This window comes from Podarcis melisellensis (assembly GCF_964234715.1).
Source record: "Podarcis melisellensis genome assembly, chromosome: 10".
Taxonomy (NCBI): Eukaryota; Metazoa; Chordata; class Lepidosauria; order Squamata; family Lacertidae; genus Podarcis; species Podarcis melisellensis.
Window position 1 is genome coordinate 16,351,894 of NC_138542.1, and position 15,828 is coordinate 16,367,721.

General features: G+C 44.8%; 1 protein-coding gene across 1 annotated transcript in view; it reads right to left on the bottom strand.

Moving 5' to 3' along the window:
* Nucleotides 1-15,828, bottom strand: part of LOC309379724 (sucrase-isomaltase, intestinal-like) — a 94,146-nt gene that overhangs the window by 23,635 nt on the left and 54,683 nt on the right. Inside the window, exons 10-14 of the mRNA XM_081929134.1 lie at nt 14,024-14,137; nt 13,032-13,148; nt 12,845-12,929; nt 10,570-10,687; nt 908-1,076 (exon numbers count right to left, since the gene is read on the bottom strand). Coding sequence (XP_081785260.1) covers nt 908-1,076; nt 10,570-10,687; nt 12,845-12,929; nt 13,032-13,148; nt 14,024-14,137 — 603 coding nt within the window. The remainder of the gene's footprint in view (nt 1-907; nt 1,077-10,569; nt 10,688-12,844; nt 12,930-13,031; nt 13,149-14,023; nt 14,138-15,828) is intronic.

A 15,828-nucleotide genomic window follows, 5' to 3' on the forward strand; every position in this document is an offset into this window, starting at 1 on the left:
CTTCCAGGCTTCAAAATCCTGCATAGTTTTTTGAAACTATGTAAGTATATATCTTGCTTGGTTTCTGATCATAGCTGTCAACTTGCAGATTTGAAAATAAGGGGCCAGCAGCCTCGGAAATAAGGGATCAGCAGCCAAAATATGGCATTTTCAGAGCACAGGTATGTTCGACTTCTGAGCCCCTCCGAGCTAAAGGCAGAAAGCCCAGCCAGCAGCCAAACGAAGCCTCAAGTGGTGGTCCCCACAGCGCAGCAACCCGGCAAAGGGGATGCAGCAAGGAAAACCACTGTCACCTCTCCGCTGGGAAGCGCTGAGCAAAGGTGAGTCCCCAGGCAATGCGGCCAATTTGATCGGCACAAGGCATGCAAGCTCCACCCCCCAGTCGTTTGTAGACTCCTTATTGGGTGAGCAATGCAGCCAAGCAACACAGTTGGAGCCTCCCTCCTCCCTGGCCAGCAGGGAGGGAGAGGAGCTGCTTCCTTTGAAACCTGGGAAATTTAAGGGACATCATCAATAAGGGACAGCAGTGGGACACGGCGCTGGGATAAGGGACTTTCCCTCCAAATAAGGGACGGTTGACAGCTATGTTTCTGATTCACCTTCCCAATGAAATCTCCCAAGCCCCATGGCATTCCAGAGGGATATTCAGGAGAAGTGGGGAAGGGTTGTAGGAATGCTACAGGATATAGGGAATGGAAAAATTGCCTTCCCATTGTATAATATGCCTTATGGACTTAAACCCTTGATGCCTACAAGTGCGGCATTTGAACCATGCCACAACATCACCCCCTGAACTGACACTTTATATTCCTTTGCTTCTGTTGTTATTGCCAACTTCTGTGGCCATTTTGAAATGGTACAACGTTGTACGCAAATGGTTGCCCAAAGTGCCTTCAATACCACTTACTTGTGGAATTCCAAAAAGATTAAACTCCAAAATTCCAATTATGGATGTGTGCATATCTTCCCAAAGAGCATGGTTGTCTCCTAGCCAGTGGGCTGTATATTTCCCGTTTCCAACAAATGTAGAGCGACTCAACACAAATGGCCTCTTTCCCGTGGCTTCCTTGATGGCCCTGAGAATGAAAAATGCGCCCACATCAGCAAAGCCCTGAGAATTCATTTTCCTTTAGCTTGGAAGTCAAAAATAAAACCAGAGCAGAGGCAAAACTTCAAATGCAACTTTGAAATGTCTGCAGCTATTTCTAATGGAATCCTTATTTGACGTTGGATTTCCTATCTTGGCGCGACATAGTAATTTGTCGATAAAGGCTTCTTTCCCAGATGAATGCTTCCCTTCTCTTTTGAACTTCAAAGAGTATATAGTATCACACAGTCGCAAAAAAAGATCAAGTAATTTAGGGGCTACTGCTTGCTGAACAAGAAAACAAACTGGCCAACCCTCTCTATGCGTTGAAATGTGCTTTCGCTTTTAGATGTCATTTTATTTAACAGAATATCCTGTATTAATAACTAACAAAGGAGTTTTCAGAATGTAGAAGATTGCAGAAACCCAACTTCTATTGAATTTCCAGGAGGATTTGGGCAGCTGGTTGCTTCAAGCTTTTTAAAACTGCCAGCTAGTGAGCGTCAGTCATTTATATCCATGATTAGATTCATTCTGCTCCAGTGCAGTCTATTCATGAACTCTTGCATCTACATAACCAAACTGGAACTTGTATAAAATATTGTGGCAGCACAGCTTTCAGGCAGGAGACAACATCCTAACTATATTATACACTTGGACACCTTGGGAATGGATTAAATTTAACCCTGACGTTGTTACTACTGCCAGAAAGGCTTTCCACTTCCCATCTCTTGTTGTCCCTCATTCCCAACCATGCAGACTAGCTAGCTCCCAAGTCCTGACATTCACAGAGATGTATTGCACCAGCTTGCTACATATGTCGGGTTTCATTCTTACTGACTCCAACTGCCTCTAATCCTGACTGGATCACGCTCCCGCTTACAGCCAAGCCTTTCAACCAAGTGTTTACTGAATGGATCCATGTGGAGGTTGGCACCTTCTGAAATCACCACAGTAAACACTGCTTGCAGTTCAACCTACCACTACCATGCCAGCAAAGAACTTCCAATGGTGGGTTTAATTAACGGTAAACATGGCTGGAGGTTAGATTGTGAAGTAGCTGCACCAGCTGCTTGAACAGATGTGGATCAGGGATTAACACTGATGCATATTTTTCTCTACTGATCTAAATGTTTTGCTTACCTGATATTGGAAGCAGAATCTTGTGTGAACTTAAGAACAAGATGGGGAACTTGTGGTCCTCCAGGTGTTGTGGGGCTACAGTGCCCTGAGTTGGCCATGCTGGTTGGGGCAAATGGGAGTTGTAGTTCCCTTATCCCTATTCAAATTCAACATCCTGCTTCCAACAGGCCAACCAAATGCCAATAAGCAATTGCTCCACACCAAAGCCTTTCCTCCTTCCGGAGGGGAGGGATTGTGAGCAGGAGCTGATTCCCGCGTCACGCAGGGGGCGTTCTGCCCCCTGCCCTGACATCATCGCTGGCGCGCCACGCCTCCCAGTTGGGCACCCAATCGGGTGACACAGTGGGGGCATGGTCTAGCCGCTCAAATGCGGCCGCGCCAGCTCTCCCCGCCATTGTGCTGCTGATTTCCATGAGTCAACCTCCCACCACTCCCTGTAGGGTGTAGCTTCTCGCTGGACCTTGCTATGGACCCATGGTTGGTCACCCAGGTTGCCCAGGGGGCCTGGTAGGAGTTTTTTTCCAATTGGCAAATTGGCACCAGCCTCTTGGTTTTTTTCACCTACCTCGTAGCAATCGTCACAACTTTCTTGGTATTTGGTGGTTAGGCATTGGAATGTGTTGTTGGTGTGTGGAAGGGCAAGGTGTGGCCATCGCCTACCCCTTCACTTATGGGTATTTCGTTAAAGGACTCCGGTGGTTGTGGATCCTGTCCAATGCCCTGTGTGGCGGGGGGCCATGGCATGACCCCCGGTTACATCAGGGGAGAGCTTATATTTGCATCAACAGGCTCCTCCTACTGGTAGTTAACCCCTCGTCAGACTCACCCCTCTCCGAGTGGGTGGAGTCAAATTTGCTGTTGTCCAATGCCTAAGCCAATACCTTCTCACATTGCTCCACAGCAAGTGGCTCTCAGGGAACTACTGCCTCTTACCCTGGAATCTGCATATACCTATCATAAGCAGCTATTGATAGAACTCTCCTCCATGTATATATGGCTGTGCAACACACCATGACTTTCATTTTAGGCACATTCTTGCTCTCAAAGAATTCTTGGCAATGTGTTTCGAATGTGCTTTAAATGTATATTGTATCTACACAGCCTTAGTCTTAACAAAAAAGGTAAAAAAGACCCTTAGATGGTTAAGTCCAGTCAAAGGTGACTATGGGGTTGTGGCACTCATCTCACTTTCAGGCTGAGTGAGCCGGCGTTTGTCCACAGACAGCTATCCGGGTCATGTGGCCAGCATGACTAAACCGCTTCAGGTGCCACAGGACACTGTGACAGAAGCCAGAGCGCATGGAAACACCGTTTACCTTCCCGCTGCAGCGGTACCTATTTATCTACTTGCACTGGTGTGCTTTTGAACTGCTAGTTTGGCAGGAGCTGGGACAGAACAACTGGAGCTCTCTCTGTTGCAGGGATTCAAACTGCCGACCTTCCAATCGGCAAGCCCAAGAGGCTCGGTGGTTTAGACCACAGCGCCACCCACGTCCCTTCTTAACAAAAGCCATCTAAGAGAGTGGCTATCGCCACATCTTTTGCCATTTCCCAAAATTGCAACATGGAAAGGATTTACACATGATATATCTTGATCATTATTCGCAACATGTGAGCACTCTGTGCTTCCCAACAGTGCCTTATTGCCTGGAAGCAAGTACTGATCAGTAATTAATAATAATTAAACAGGACCAAGGGGAAAGAAGGCACAGTGTTGTTAATGTCATGTTGACTCCACAATGATCCTTTGTGGTTTTTGGGAGCATGATATCAGTGCAGCTGGGGAAAGAGAGAGAAAGACTCTTTCACCTTTAATACTTGTATGGAAGAAGGAATTTTGGTCGGTGCAGCAAGTAAGGTGAGAAATGTGCTGCCTGCCAAAATCCCTCCTCCTATCCAAAGTATGAAAGCTGGAGAGCATGGATTCTGCACACAAATTTGGGGAACACTGATGTTGCACATGAGTTTTGACAACTGTCCCAAGGAGCGAGTGTGGTACAAAGTGTAGAGGCTTAATGCCAGGAACCTAGGTTTCAGGTCATTGCACTGAGTAACATTGTTAAGTTACTTGGATCTTGGCATGAGAAGTTAATGTGTCACTGACTCTTTCCAGTTCCTTGAAATGCTACTAGAGGGAGCAAATGAGGGTTCATGTACTATTGCTGATAACCTATTAATCTTGTATTTAAACTAGATTCTTAGACATTCTGAAGGGGGCAGGAGAATAATAATGATTAGACTTGGTCTTGCCACAGAATAAGGTGTATTCCAGTTGCATGTGTATATTCTGTGTATAATATGTACCGTATTTTTCCATGTATAAGATGCCCCCCATGTATAAGACGACCCCTATTTTTTTAACCCAAAATTAAGACAATGCACTATGCTCTATCCATGTATAAGACAACCCCTTATTTTAAACTTCAAAAATTTAGGAAAAAATATAGTCTTATACACGGAAAAATACGGTATGTAATGCATATATACATATATACTGTTTATATATACACCCACACCCATCCTTGTGGCAAATTTGTTTAAAGAATTTTACTTCCTACTTGCTGCCAAATTCTATTACTGTACACCATTGGCTTCCACTTTTAGATTCATTTCTGAACACCTTTCTGTCTTCCAATCTTTTATTTGTTTAGCCAAATAAAGCATTTGCATATGAGTGCAACTGTTCTTCCCCCCGAGGGGCAAGAGGATCACCGAGAGATGCTTTTGTATAGTATGTTTTGTGTGGAGCTGAAATGACATACACGGGAGAGAAGGTCAAAATTGACCTTTAGTTGCTGGCTTAGTTCTGTACAACAGACACAGCGGGTGTGCAGTTTAAATCAGACTTCCTCCTGGGAAGTAAAATGGTTGGTTACAAACCCCCGGGGAATAATTCAAAAGTGGAGCCGGGCTCATCCCCAGGAATCTTCTGATGCTATAAAGCCCTTAGTTAGCCATTATATGAAAAGAGGGGAGAGTCCTGATTTGGCTCTGAATGCTCTTTGTTACAATGAACTCCAGTTGATTCCTGCTCTATTCGTTATAGAGACTGCTCACCTATAGCCTCTTTAAAATCTCTCTGGGGTAGGTGGACGTTCAATAATAGGAACTGAAGAGTCATAGCGTAAGCCCCTCTGGGTTCATTCTTCTCATAATGCAGCTAAAATTTACTTTATCCAGTTTCAATTTTGTATTGAAAACAGCATGATGCTTCTGTGTGGTTTTCTCCTTTTTTCCAGACCTTAAAAGAGTCTAGCTTCCCTTTTTCAACCACTCTAGTTTCAGAGCAACAGGTGCCTTTAATCTACAGCAGCACCGAGCGTCCCCTGCTCTGCAAAAATGTGCTTGCTTGCTTGCTTTAAGGCTGGCAAGCAACTTGTGTTTCAATCCCACCTCTGTCATGGACTCATCATATGAAATTGGGAACGTTTGTATGGCACTTTGCTCAAAGAACATTTATTTATTTATTTAGTCAACTTCTGGACCACTTACTATTTATAAAAAAGATTGCAATAAGTGGTGTAAAGGTAAAGGTAAAGGGACCCCTGGCCATTAGGTCCAGTCGTGGCCGACTCTGGGATTGACGCGCTTATCTTGCTTTACTGGCTGAGGGAGCCGGCATACAGCTTTCAGGTCATGTGGCCAGCATGACCAAGCCGCTTCTGGCGAACCAGAGCAGCGCACGGAAACACCGTTTACTTTCCCGCCGGAGCGGTACCTATTTATCTACTTGCACTTTGACGTGCTTTCGAACTGCTAGGTTGGCAGGAACAGGGACCGAGCAAAGGGAGCTCACCCTGTCGTGGGGATTCGAACCGCCGACCTTCTGATCGGCAAGTCCTAGGCTCTGTGGTTTAACCCACAGTGCCACCCACCTCCCTTAATAAGTTGTTTACAATAGCAATAATAGCAACAGACATTCCACTGCCTCATACGGTCCAGTGTAAAATGGTAATTTAGACCAGCCTTTCCTAAGATGGCTGAAACTTAAAAGTCCAAAATACAGGGAGGATCTTAGGTTGCAGAAGCCTGATTTAGGCAATTTCTGGAGCTTTTTATAGCCTCAATTGAGAACCAGCTCAAATTTGCAACCATGCAATCACTTCCTTTGATTTTTTAAAAACTTTTGCAGAAACTCGTGGAGAAAAACTTGCTTAACAGAGGTTTTCTTTTTCTTTTTTTAAGGTTGTAAGGTTTTCAAACTATTTTCCAGGGAACTGTAGTGTTCTGTGGAAGCTCGTTAGCAGTTCCTGAGTGAAACGATCTGTAATTGTAGATAAGATTTCCTAAAAGCAGTTTGCCATTCACTACACATTTGCACCCCTTCATGGATCACTGCCTTGCCGTGGCGAAGGGGCTTGAAGAACTCAGAGAAGCTATGAACTATGCCGAGCAGGGCACCAAAGATGAACAGGTCATAGTGGAGAGTTTTGACCAAACGTGATCCACCTGGAGGAGGAACCGGCAAGCCACTCCAGTATCCCTGCCAAGAAAACTCCATGGACAAAGACAACAGGCATATAAAAGTTATGACGCTGGAAGATGAGCCCCTCAGGTCGGAAGGCGTCCAACATGCTACTGGGGAAGAGCGGAGGGCAAGTACAAGTAGATCCAGAGCTGATGAAGCGGCTGGGCCAAAGCCGAAAGGACGCTCAGTTGCGGATATGCCTGGAAGCGAAAGGAAAGTCCAATGCTGTAAAGAAAAATATTGCATAGGAACCTGGAATGTAAGAACCATGAACCTGGGTAAGTTGGAGGTGGTCAAAAATGAAATGGCAAGAATAAATATTGACATCCTGGGCATCAGTGAACTAAAATGGACGGGAATGGGCAAATTCAGTTCGGATGACCATCATATCTACTACTGTGGGCAAGAAACCCGTAAAAGAAATGGAGTGGCCCTCATAGTCAACAAAAGAGTGGCGAAGGCTGTACTGGGATGCAATCTCAAAAATGATAGAATGATTTCGATACGAATCCAAGGCAGACCTTTTAACATCACAGTAATCCAAGTTTATGCACCAACTACTGGTGCTGAAGAAACTGAAATTGACCAATTCTATGAAGACTTGCAACACCTTATAGAAGTGACACCAAAGAAGGAGGTTCTTCTCATTATAGGGGATTGGAATGCTAAAGTAGGGAGTCAAGAGATAAAAGGAACAACTGGCAAGTTTGGCCTTGGAGATCAAAACGAAGCAGGGCAAAGGCTAATAGAGTTCTGTCAAGAGAACAAGCTGGTCATCACAAACACGCTATTCCAACACAAGAGACGACTCTACACATGGACATCACCAGATGGGCAGCATCGAAATCAGATTGATTATATTCTCTGCAGCCAAAGATGGAGAAGCTCTATACAGTCAGCAAAAACAAGACCTGGAGCTGACTGTGGCTCTGATCATCAGCTTCTTATAGCAAAATTCAAGCTTAAACTGAAGAAAGTAGGAAAAACCACTGGGCCGGTAAGATACAATCTAAGTCAAATCCCTTATGAATACACAGTGGAAGTGAGGAACAGGTTTAAGGATTTAGATTTGGTGGACAGAGTGCCTGAAGAACTATGGATGGAGGCTCGTAACATTATACAGGAGGCAGCAACGAAAACCATCCCAATGAAAAGGAAATGCAAGAAAGCAAAGTGGCTGTCCAATGAGGCCTTACAAATAGCGGGGGAGAGAAGGCAAGCAAAATGCGAGGGTGATGGTGAAAGATACAGGAAATTGAATGCAGATTTCCAAAGAATAGCAAGGAGAGACAAGAAGACCTTCTTAAACGAGCAATGCAAAGAAATAGAGGAAAGCAATAGAATGGGAAGAACCAGAGATCTGTTCAAGAAAATTGGAGATATGAAAGGAACATTTCGTACAAAGATTTCCATAATAAAGGACAAAAGTGGAAAGGACCTAACAGAAGCAGAAGACATCAAGAAGAGGTGGCAAGAATACACAGAGGAATTATACCAGAAAGAAATGGATGTCTCGTATACCCCAGGTAGTGTGGTTGCTGACCTTGAGCCAGACATCCTGGAAAGTGAAGTCAAATGGGCCTTAGAAAGCACTGCAAATAACAAGGCCAGTGGAAGTGATGGTATTCCAGCTGAACTATTTAAAATTTTAAAAGATGATGCTGTTAAGGTGCTACACTCAATATGCCAGCAAGTTTGGAAAACTCAGCAGTGGCCAGAAGATTGGAGAACATCAGTCTACATCCCAATCCCAAAGAAGGGCAGTGCCAAAGAATGCTCCAACTACCGCACAATTGCACTCATTTCACACGCTAGCAAGGTTATGCTTAAAATTCTACAAGGAAGGCTTAAGAGGTATGTGGACCGAGAACTCCCAGAAGTGCAAGCTGGATTTAGAAGAGGCAGAGGAACCAGAGACCAAATTGCAAACATGCGCTGGATTATGGAGAAAGCTAGAGAGTTCCAGAAAGACATCTATTTCTGCTTCATTGACTATGCAAAAGCCTTTGACTGTGTCGACCACAGCAAACTATGGCAAGTTCTTAAAGAAATGGGAGTGCCAGATCACCTCATCTGTCTCCTGAGAAATCTCTATGTGGGACAAGAAGCTACAGTTAGAACTGGATATGGAACAACTGATTGGTTCAAAATTGGGAAAGGAGTACGACAAGGCTGTATTTTGTCTCCCTGCTTATTTAACTTATATGCAGAATTCATCATGCGAAAGGCTGGGCTGGATGAATCCCAAACCGGAATTAAGATTGCTGGAAGAAATATCAACAACCTCAGATATGCAGATGACACAACCTTGATGGCAGAAAGTGAGGAGGAATTAAAGAACCTTTTAATGAGGGTGAAAGAGGAGAGCGCAAAATATGGTCTGAAGCTCAACATCAAAAAAACGAAGATCATGGCCACTGGTCCCATCACCTCCTGGCAAATAGAAGGGGAAGAAATGGAGGTAGTGAGAGATTTTACTTTCTTGGGCTCCATGATCACTACAGATGGTGACAGCAGCCACGAAATTAAAAGACGCCTGCTTCTTGGGAGAAGGGCAATGACAGGCCTAGACAGTATCTTGAGAAGTAGAGACATCACCTTGCCAACAAAGGTTCGTATAGTTAAAGCTATGGTTTTCCCAGTAGTGATGTATGGAAGTGAGAGCTGGACCATAAAGAAGGCTGATCGCCGAAGAATTGATGCTTTTGAATTATGGTGCTGGAGGAGACTCTTGAGAGTCCCATGGACTGCAAGAAGATCAAACCTCTCCATACTGAAAGAAATCATCCCTGAGTGCTCACTGGAAGGACAGATTGTGAAGCTGAGGCTCCAGTACTTTGGCCACCTCATGAGAAGAGAAGACTCCCTGGAGAAGACCCTGATGTTGGGAAAGATGGAGGGCACAAGGAGAAGGGGGCGACAGAGGACGAGATGGTTGGATAGTGTTTTCGAGGTTACCAGCATGAGTTTGACCAAACTGCGGGAGGCAGTGGAGGACAGAGGTGCCTGGCGTGCTCTGGTCCATGGGGTCACGAAGAGTCGGACAACACTAAACGACTAAACAACAACAACAACAACACATTAGCAACCTGGCTTTCCTCCAGGAATCTCAGTGCGGTGTATGTGGCTCTTCCCATGGCTGACTGTTGAAACTTAACCTGGATCCCCTCTGATACTATACTACACTGGCTCTCTACTGATCTTCCTCGCAACTTCAGGTAGCCTCGGGTATGGGGTCCAGAGTGTACCCACAGTTCATGCAAGGCAATAGCTAGACCCTGCAATCTCCCAAATGAACTAAGGCAGGCAATACAATAAGTGCAAATGTGTGGAAGGAAGCCTTGATAGCAATTTTATAAAAATGGAGAGTATGGCTTAGAGCAGTGGTATGGTGGGTGTGGGTGTAAAACACCTTCCTTACTGGTCATTTTCTGAATTAATTTCCACCACACCGCTGCATCTCCCTCTCATCTTTTACTTTCATCCTTGAAAACATGCGCCTGAAATCCTTGGCGCTGACAGCACTTATCTAGTCAATTTGTGATAAATTCCCTCCTAACTACCACTACTGGAATAACTTTCTGCAAGAATAGTTTCTGCAAGAATATATAAAATTACTTTATACCGAAGTAAATTATACTGAAGTACATAAAGTACCCAGGCAGCCCATTTTATACGGACTGGGAGTGGTTTGCCCTGCTCTCAAGTCCACCCACTGCATTTGCAACATGAGATCCTAAGTACAGCCCATTTCAAGTTTCCAGGTGGTACCAATTCTTCCTGAACAAAAAAAAAAACTTAAATGAAAACTGCGTAACGTATCTTTAAAAAAATTTCAGAGCGTTTAGTGGAAGACATTCAGAGAACTTACCGGAATGTAGGTGGGGCTTCAGACCACCCAAAGAGGGAATGTGTGTCATAAAGATCTCCCAGAAAAGTTTTAGAATCTGGACACAGTGTGCTTTGAAACAGAGAAGAATCAGAAATTCCTGGAAGTGGAATACAAAATATTAAGAATTATTGTTGAGCAACAAGTCCCTTCACATTCACAGTCATTTTTTAAAAGTAAAATTGATTCATAAGAAATAAACTTGAAAGTTTTTGTTGGGTTGTTTTATACACCCACCGATAATTACATTTATTCCCATGATTATTCCTGCCGTCTGGCTGTGGAACAATAAGGCATGCAGGATGTAGTCGCATCTAGAGTATAAACTAGGAACGTTCTTTTTGTTGTACACGAACTTGTCCCACAGTAATCACATAAATCACTATTTCCACCAACTGTCCAATTTTTTCAATACTATTCACTGTGGCAAAATTCATGGCTGAGAATATTATCAGAATAAAATTCCCAGCCATGAATTTGGCTCCCTTCCTCAAATAAAGGGAAGCGATTCCTCACTCACAGTTCACCACAACTAAGCCTTCAGTGACAGGCAGTTCCATAATGATGTTTTGCGTTTTGGATCCCCCCCCCCTGATATTTCATTGTCAGCAGCACATAATAGATATCAACTGCTTGCTGCCAATTAGGCTCCTGAAAACAGCCAGGGTTTGTTAGAAGGATGTTGACCAGGCTAATTGCTGGATGGCTGACAGGAGCCGTAGGGCTTTGGGCTTCCCAGAACAGGGTTTTAACCTTCCAAATTCTTTCATATAGAGAGAATACTGCAGCCTGCATAGGGACACTGAACTCTGCACCCAGGTTACTAGGGTAGACATGATTCCTCTCTCAAATAAGTACATGTACCATTGCCTGGGAATCTGATTCAGAATCTGAACCTGAGGAGTCCCAGCCTGCACAGGAGTCCCCGCCTCCAGGGCCGGCTGAGCCGGGGCAGGGGCTTGAATCTGAATGGCCTGCACCTGTGCCGGATCCTCAGGAGCAGACACCAGATGAATCCACTCTGGCTCCGGAGGTGATTGAGGACCCATTGCCTACAGGTGCACCTCTCCCAGCCCTGTCAGGGGAAGGTGAGCCTCCCCCTGGGTCCAGTAACCCTCCAGCCTCTCCTGAGCTGCAGAGGCTCAGGGCAGAGAGGCAGAGGGAACTGGGTTCTCTCAGGAGGAGTGCTCGCCTTAAGGCCAGGAGAGGCGGGTCACCTGTGGGCCGGGACCGCCCCTGGCCTCAGAGAAGATAAAGGCCAGTCAGCCCAGTCCCAGGTTGTGGGAGCAATGATGTTGAAGACCTGTTACTGCCAGCACCCAGACCTGTTTTTCCCGGAGTTCCCGATCACACCCGGCTACCTGCTTTGGACCCCGCTTCGCCCTTGGTGGACAGTCTCCAGACCCTCGGCCCAGGACTGGACTCTGACCACGCCTCATGGTACACCCCCCCCCCGGGACCAGCACAGCCTGATTCAATGGTCAGCCTGAGTGCACAAAGCCAATTCAGAGCCTGGGGAAACTGCTCCCAAAGCAGCTCTGGTATCTCACCACATCAGAGCCAATGGACATCTATTTCTAACCCTGGTGGGTCCTGACACCATTGGATTGGAGAGGTAGTTATAAAGAATGCAAGCGAACTCTATGAGCCTGCTACCGCCCCGCAGCTCCACTCCACCCTCCAACACTCTTCGTCCTGCTGAAATAGTTGTGGTCGCAAAGATGGGAGAAGAGGAAAAAGTGACGAAGAGGAGGAGGAGAGCTTATGCTCTCCAAATGTTACTGGACTACAGCTTTCGTCATCCATGGCCTTTGGTCATGCTGGCTGGGGCTCATCCCCATCCTTGGGCCATTTCCCTGTCAGTCCTGTATAGGCCCTGAATTTTTGAAGGGTAATTCCACACATTTTCTCCACAGAGGGCACCATGGATTCACCCACAATGTAGTACAATGCCAAGAGACAAATGTGATTAACAACATCCTGATAGAGACTGTAGCTACCTTGGAAGAGAACTTAATGACAGAATCATTAACAACTGTATCACTTATACAAGCCCCTTTTTATCTTCTCCCTTAGGGACAATCAAGCCTTGAGTTCTATATAGCTCAAGATCAATAGTGAAATACCAGGGATGTCCTAGAAGGACTGATTCTGGTTTTTTAAAAAAATAATTGTCTACTAAACTTTTAGAAACATTGATGCTGTAAGTGGCTATAGGAATCAGGCAAAGGATATTTGTTTTTCAAAAGTCACTTACTGGGAATGTAAGGTGGGTAGTTGAGGTTGTTGTGAGCACAGCCTGGGATCTGGCCATTGAGAAAATTTGAGGGTTCATTCATATCCTAACCAAATAAAAAAACAAGAAACAGGTTAGGTTTTATGGTATACTTTGGGTGGGGGAAGAGAGAGAGATAAAATATAAAGGGAAATATTATCAAACGTACAAGCCAAATACCATCATAAGGAAGGACATTATGGAACTGAACACACATCTGGGTCCACCAGTCAGCTGTTTTGGGGTTGAAGTAGTCAGGGTACACTGAATTTCCTGGAGCCAAGGCCTGGAAGTGAGAATGAAATATATTAAGGTAAGGACATTTCGGTCCTGCTAATGGATGTGGAAAATTTCAGAGATTGCGTGGGATGTAAGCTCAGACTGTACCACTTGTTGGCATCTGTCTGTCTTGGGAGACAATGGAGTGTGCCTCCAAGGGTGAAGTAAAACTGCTGGAGAATCACAGCACCTGCTGTGGCTGCTGGGACAGGTAACTCGAAACTGCTGCCTCCCATGTTGTTTTTGCTTCCCTCTTGGCCTCACTGATGTGGTCCAGAGAAAAGCAGAGCAATACATTTGGCACCAGCCTGGGTGCAGGAGTTACCAGAAGGAGGCGTACAAGGTGCCAGGGATTTAGGACCTCTACTCCAGATTTGTGTAGGGTTTACTCTTTAGACTTTTCTTCTCCCAAAGATGTCCCGCAAGTAAGGAAATACTTCTTCTTGGAATACTATTGCTTATGTCCAATTGATTGTGGAGGGCTGCTGCCAGTCAACAATACTAGGTTAGATGGACCAATGTTTGACTTGATGTCCTATGTTCATATGAAATCATCAAGAGCAGTGTCATAATTAGTGTGTGGCAATGGTATTGTGAGAATGGGTGTTGCTCTCTCTTTCTTTACTGCTACTGTGATTGGACGTTGCTGCCTTGAGAACATAAAGATCAACATGATACAGAAGGGTTTCCCAGCTGTTTTGGGACTACAACTTCCATCAGCCCTAGCTAGCAAGAGCAGTAGTCAGGGATGATGGGAATTGTAGTCCAAAGAAACACTTTGAGACCCACGTTTGGGAAACTCTGTGTTACAGCAATGTAAACTCTTCCACAACAACAACAACTATCTTATCCAATCCAAAGGATTGCCCCGTAGATACCTACCTGCCCAACAGCTGCAGTCACTCCATCTGAATTTTTCACCCAAATTCCCAATTGTTCTCCAAGTTCGTAGGGTTGGTAAGCCCCTCTAGCTTGATCTTTACTTAGGAAAGGATCCTGATAGGGGAACAAAACAGAACAAAAGTAAAGGATAGGAAATAGAAACACTGCAACAATACCGGTTTTGAAAAATGGATCTGAGATTGCCGATTATACTGAACAAAATGGAACTACTGTTTGGGTATGACAATAACCTGGAAATCATCCACTGGAAACCTATTAGCCTTAAAGATAAAATTTAAGGTGACAGAAATGCAAATATAGTATATTAACAGAGCACAACATAAATCCTTCCCTACATAGACATGGACTATGTAACATAGTCTACCCATAGTTTACCCATAGCGGGTGGCGCTGTGGGTAAAACCTCAGCGCCTAGGACTTGCCGATCGCATGGTTGGCAGTTCGAATCCCCACTGTGGGGTGCGCTCCCGTCGTTCGGTCCCAGCACCTGCCAACCTAGCAGTTCAAAAGCACCTCTGGGTGCAAGTAGATAAATAGGGACCGCTTACCAGCGAGAAGGTAAACGGCATTCCGTGTACTGCGCTGGCTAGCCAGATGCTGCTTGTCACGCTGGCCACGTGACCCGGAAGTGTCTGCGGACAGCGCTTGCTCCCGGCCTCTTAAGTGAGATGAGCGCACAACCCTAGAGTCTGGCAAGACTGGCCCGTACAGGCAGGGGTACCTTTACCTTTATGTAACATTATTTCCAAACGACGGCATGGAAGAAACTATTGGTAGGCTAGCAGAATGCCAAAGATGGAAGCAGGACCAACCCTACCATTAGGCAAGATGAAGTAGCCAATCTCAACACACAGCGGGGTTTTGGGGGTTACCATTAAATGGTGGCAAATGTCCAATTAATTAATTATTACCACATGTTGCTACCATATTATTAACCACCACGGAGGTGCCATTTGGATTATTCCCATCCCGTATGAAATTGCTTGGGCCACTTCTGAGTGGAAGCTACCAGGTTGCCGTCAGAGAACATTATTACAGAAGAGGCCATGAAAAGGGAGAGAGAAGAAGCTTATCAGTCAAAGTGTGAATCCAGAAAAATCCTGTTTGCACTGGACTACTGACTCTTAGAGCATCGGAGTATTTATTGGAATTTAAACTTCTTGAATAGAGAATTTCCAAGAAGCTTAAAAACGCGATCACCAAATGAAGCCAATACTTAGGAAGTTGTCACATTGTGCACCTTCAAACTGTGCACTGGGTATGGCTGCACTTTGCAAATGTAACACACGCTGCCTGAACGGTTTGCCATGAGAACGAATTGTGATTTGGCATGAGCCACGTTAGGGTTCTTTACGATTAATCTTCTAGTGACAAACTATTCAGATTATCTTGTTTCCAAGGGACCAAGGGGTTTGGAAAGTAAGCAAGCAAGAAAACATCTAACTGCACCGCTGCTAAATTGCATTGGGAGCTATATTTTTTATAGCATTCTTTTTATAGCATTTTTCATATCTGTGTAGAACTGCTTTCAAGTCCATTTCATGATATTGGTTTCATCATTTTTGACCTGGCAATATGTTGTGAGTCATGATGTGTGCTTACAAATAACAATGTGAGGAAAAACCTGAAGCCAGCCAATGCCTCTACAGTACATAGCTCCATCCTTATTTCAGACATTGTGATATATCAGTATATCGTGATGTTCAGCAGGTGATATATCATGAAGTCAAAAATCAGACATCATTCAGTCCTACTGTTCACCTCTACATAGTTCCATCCTTATT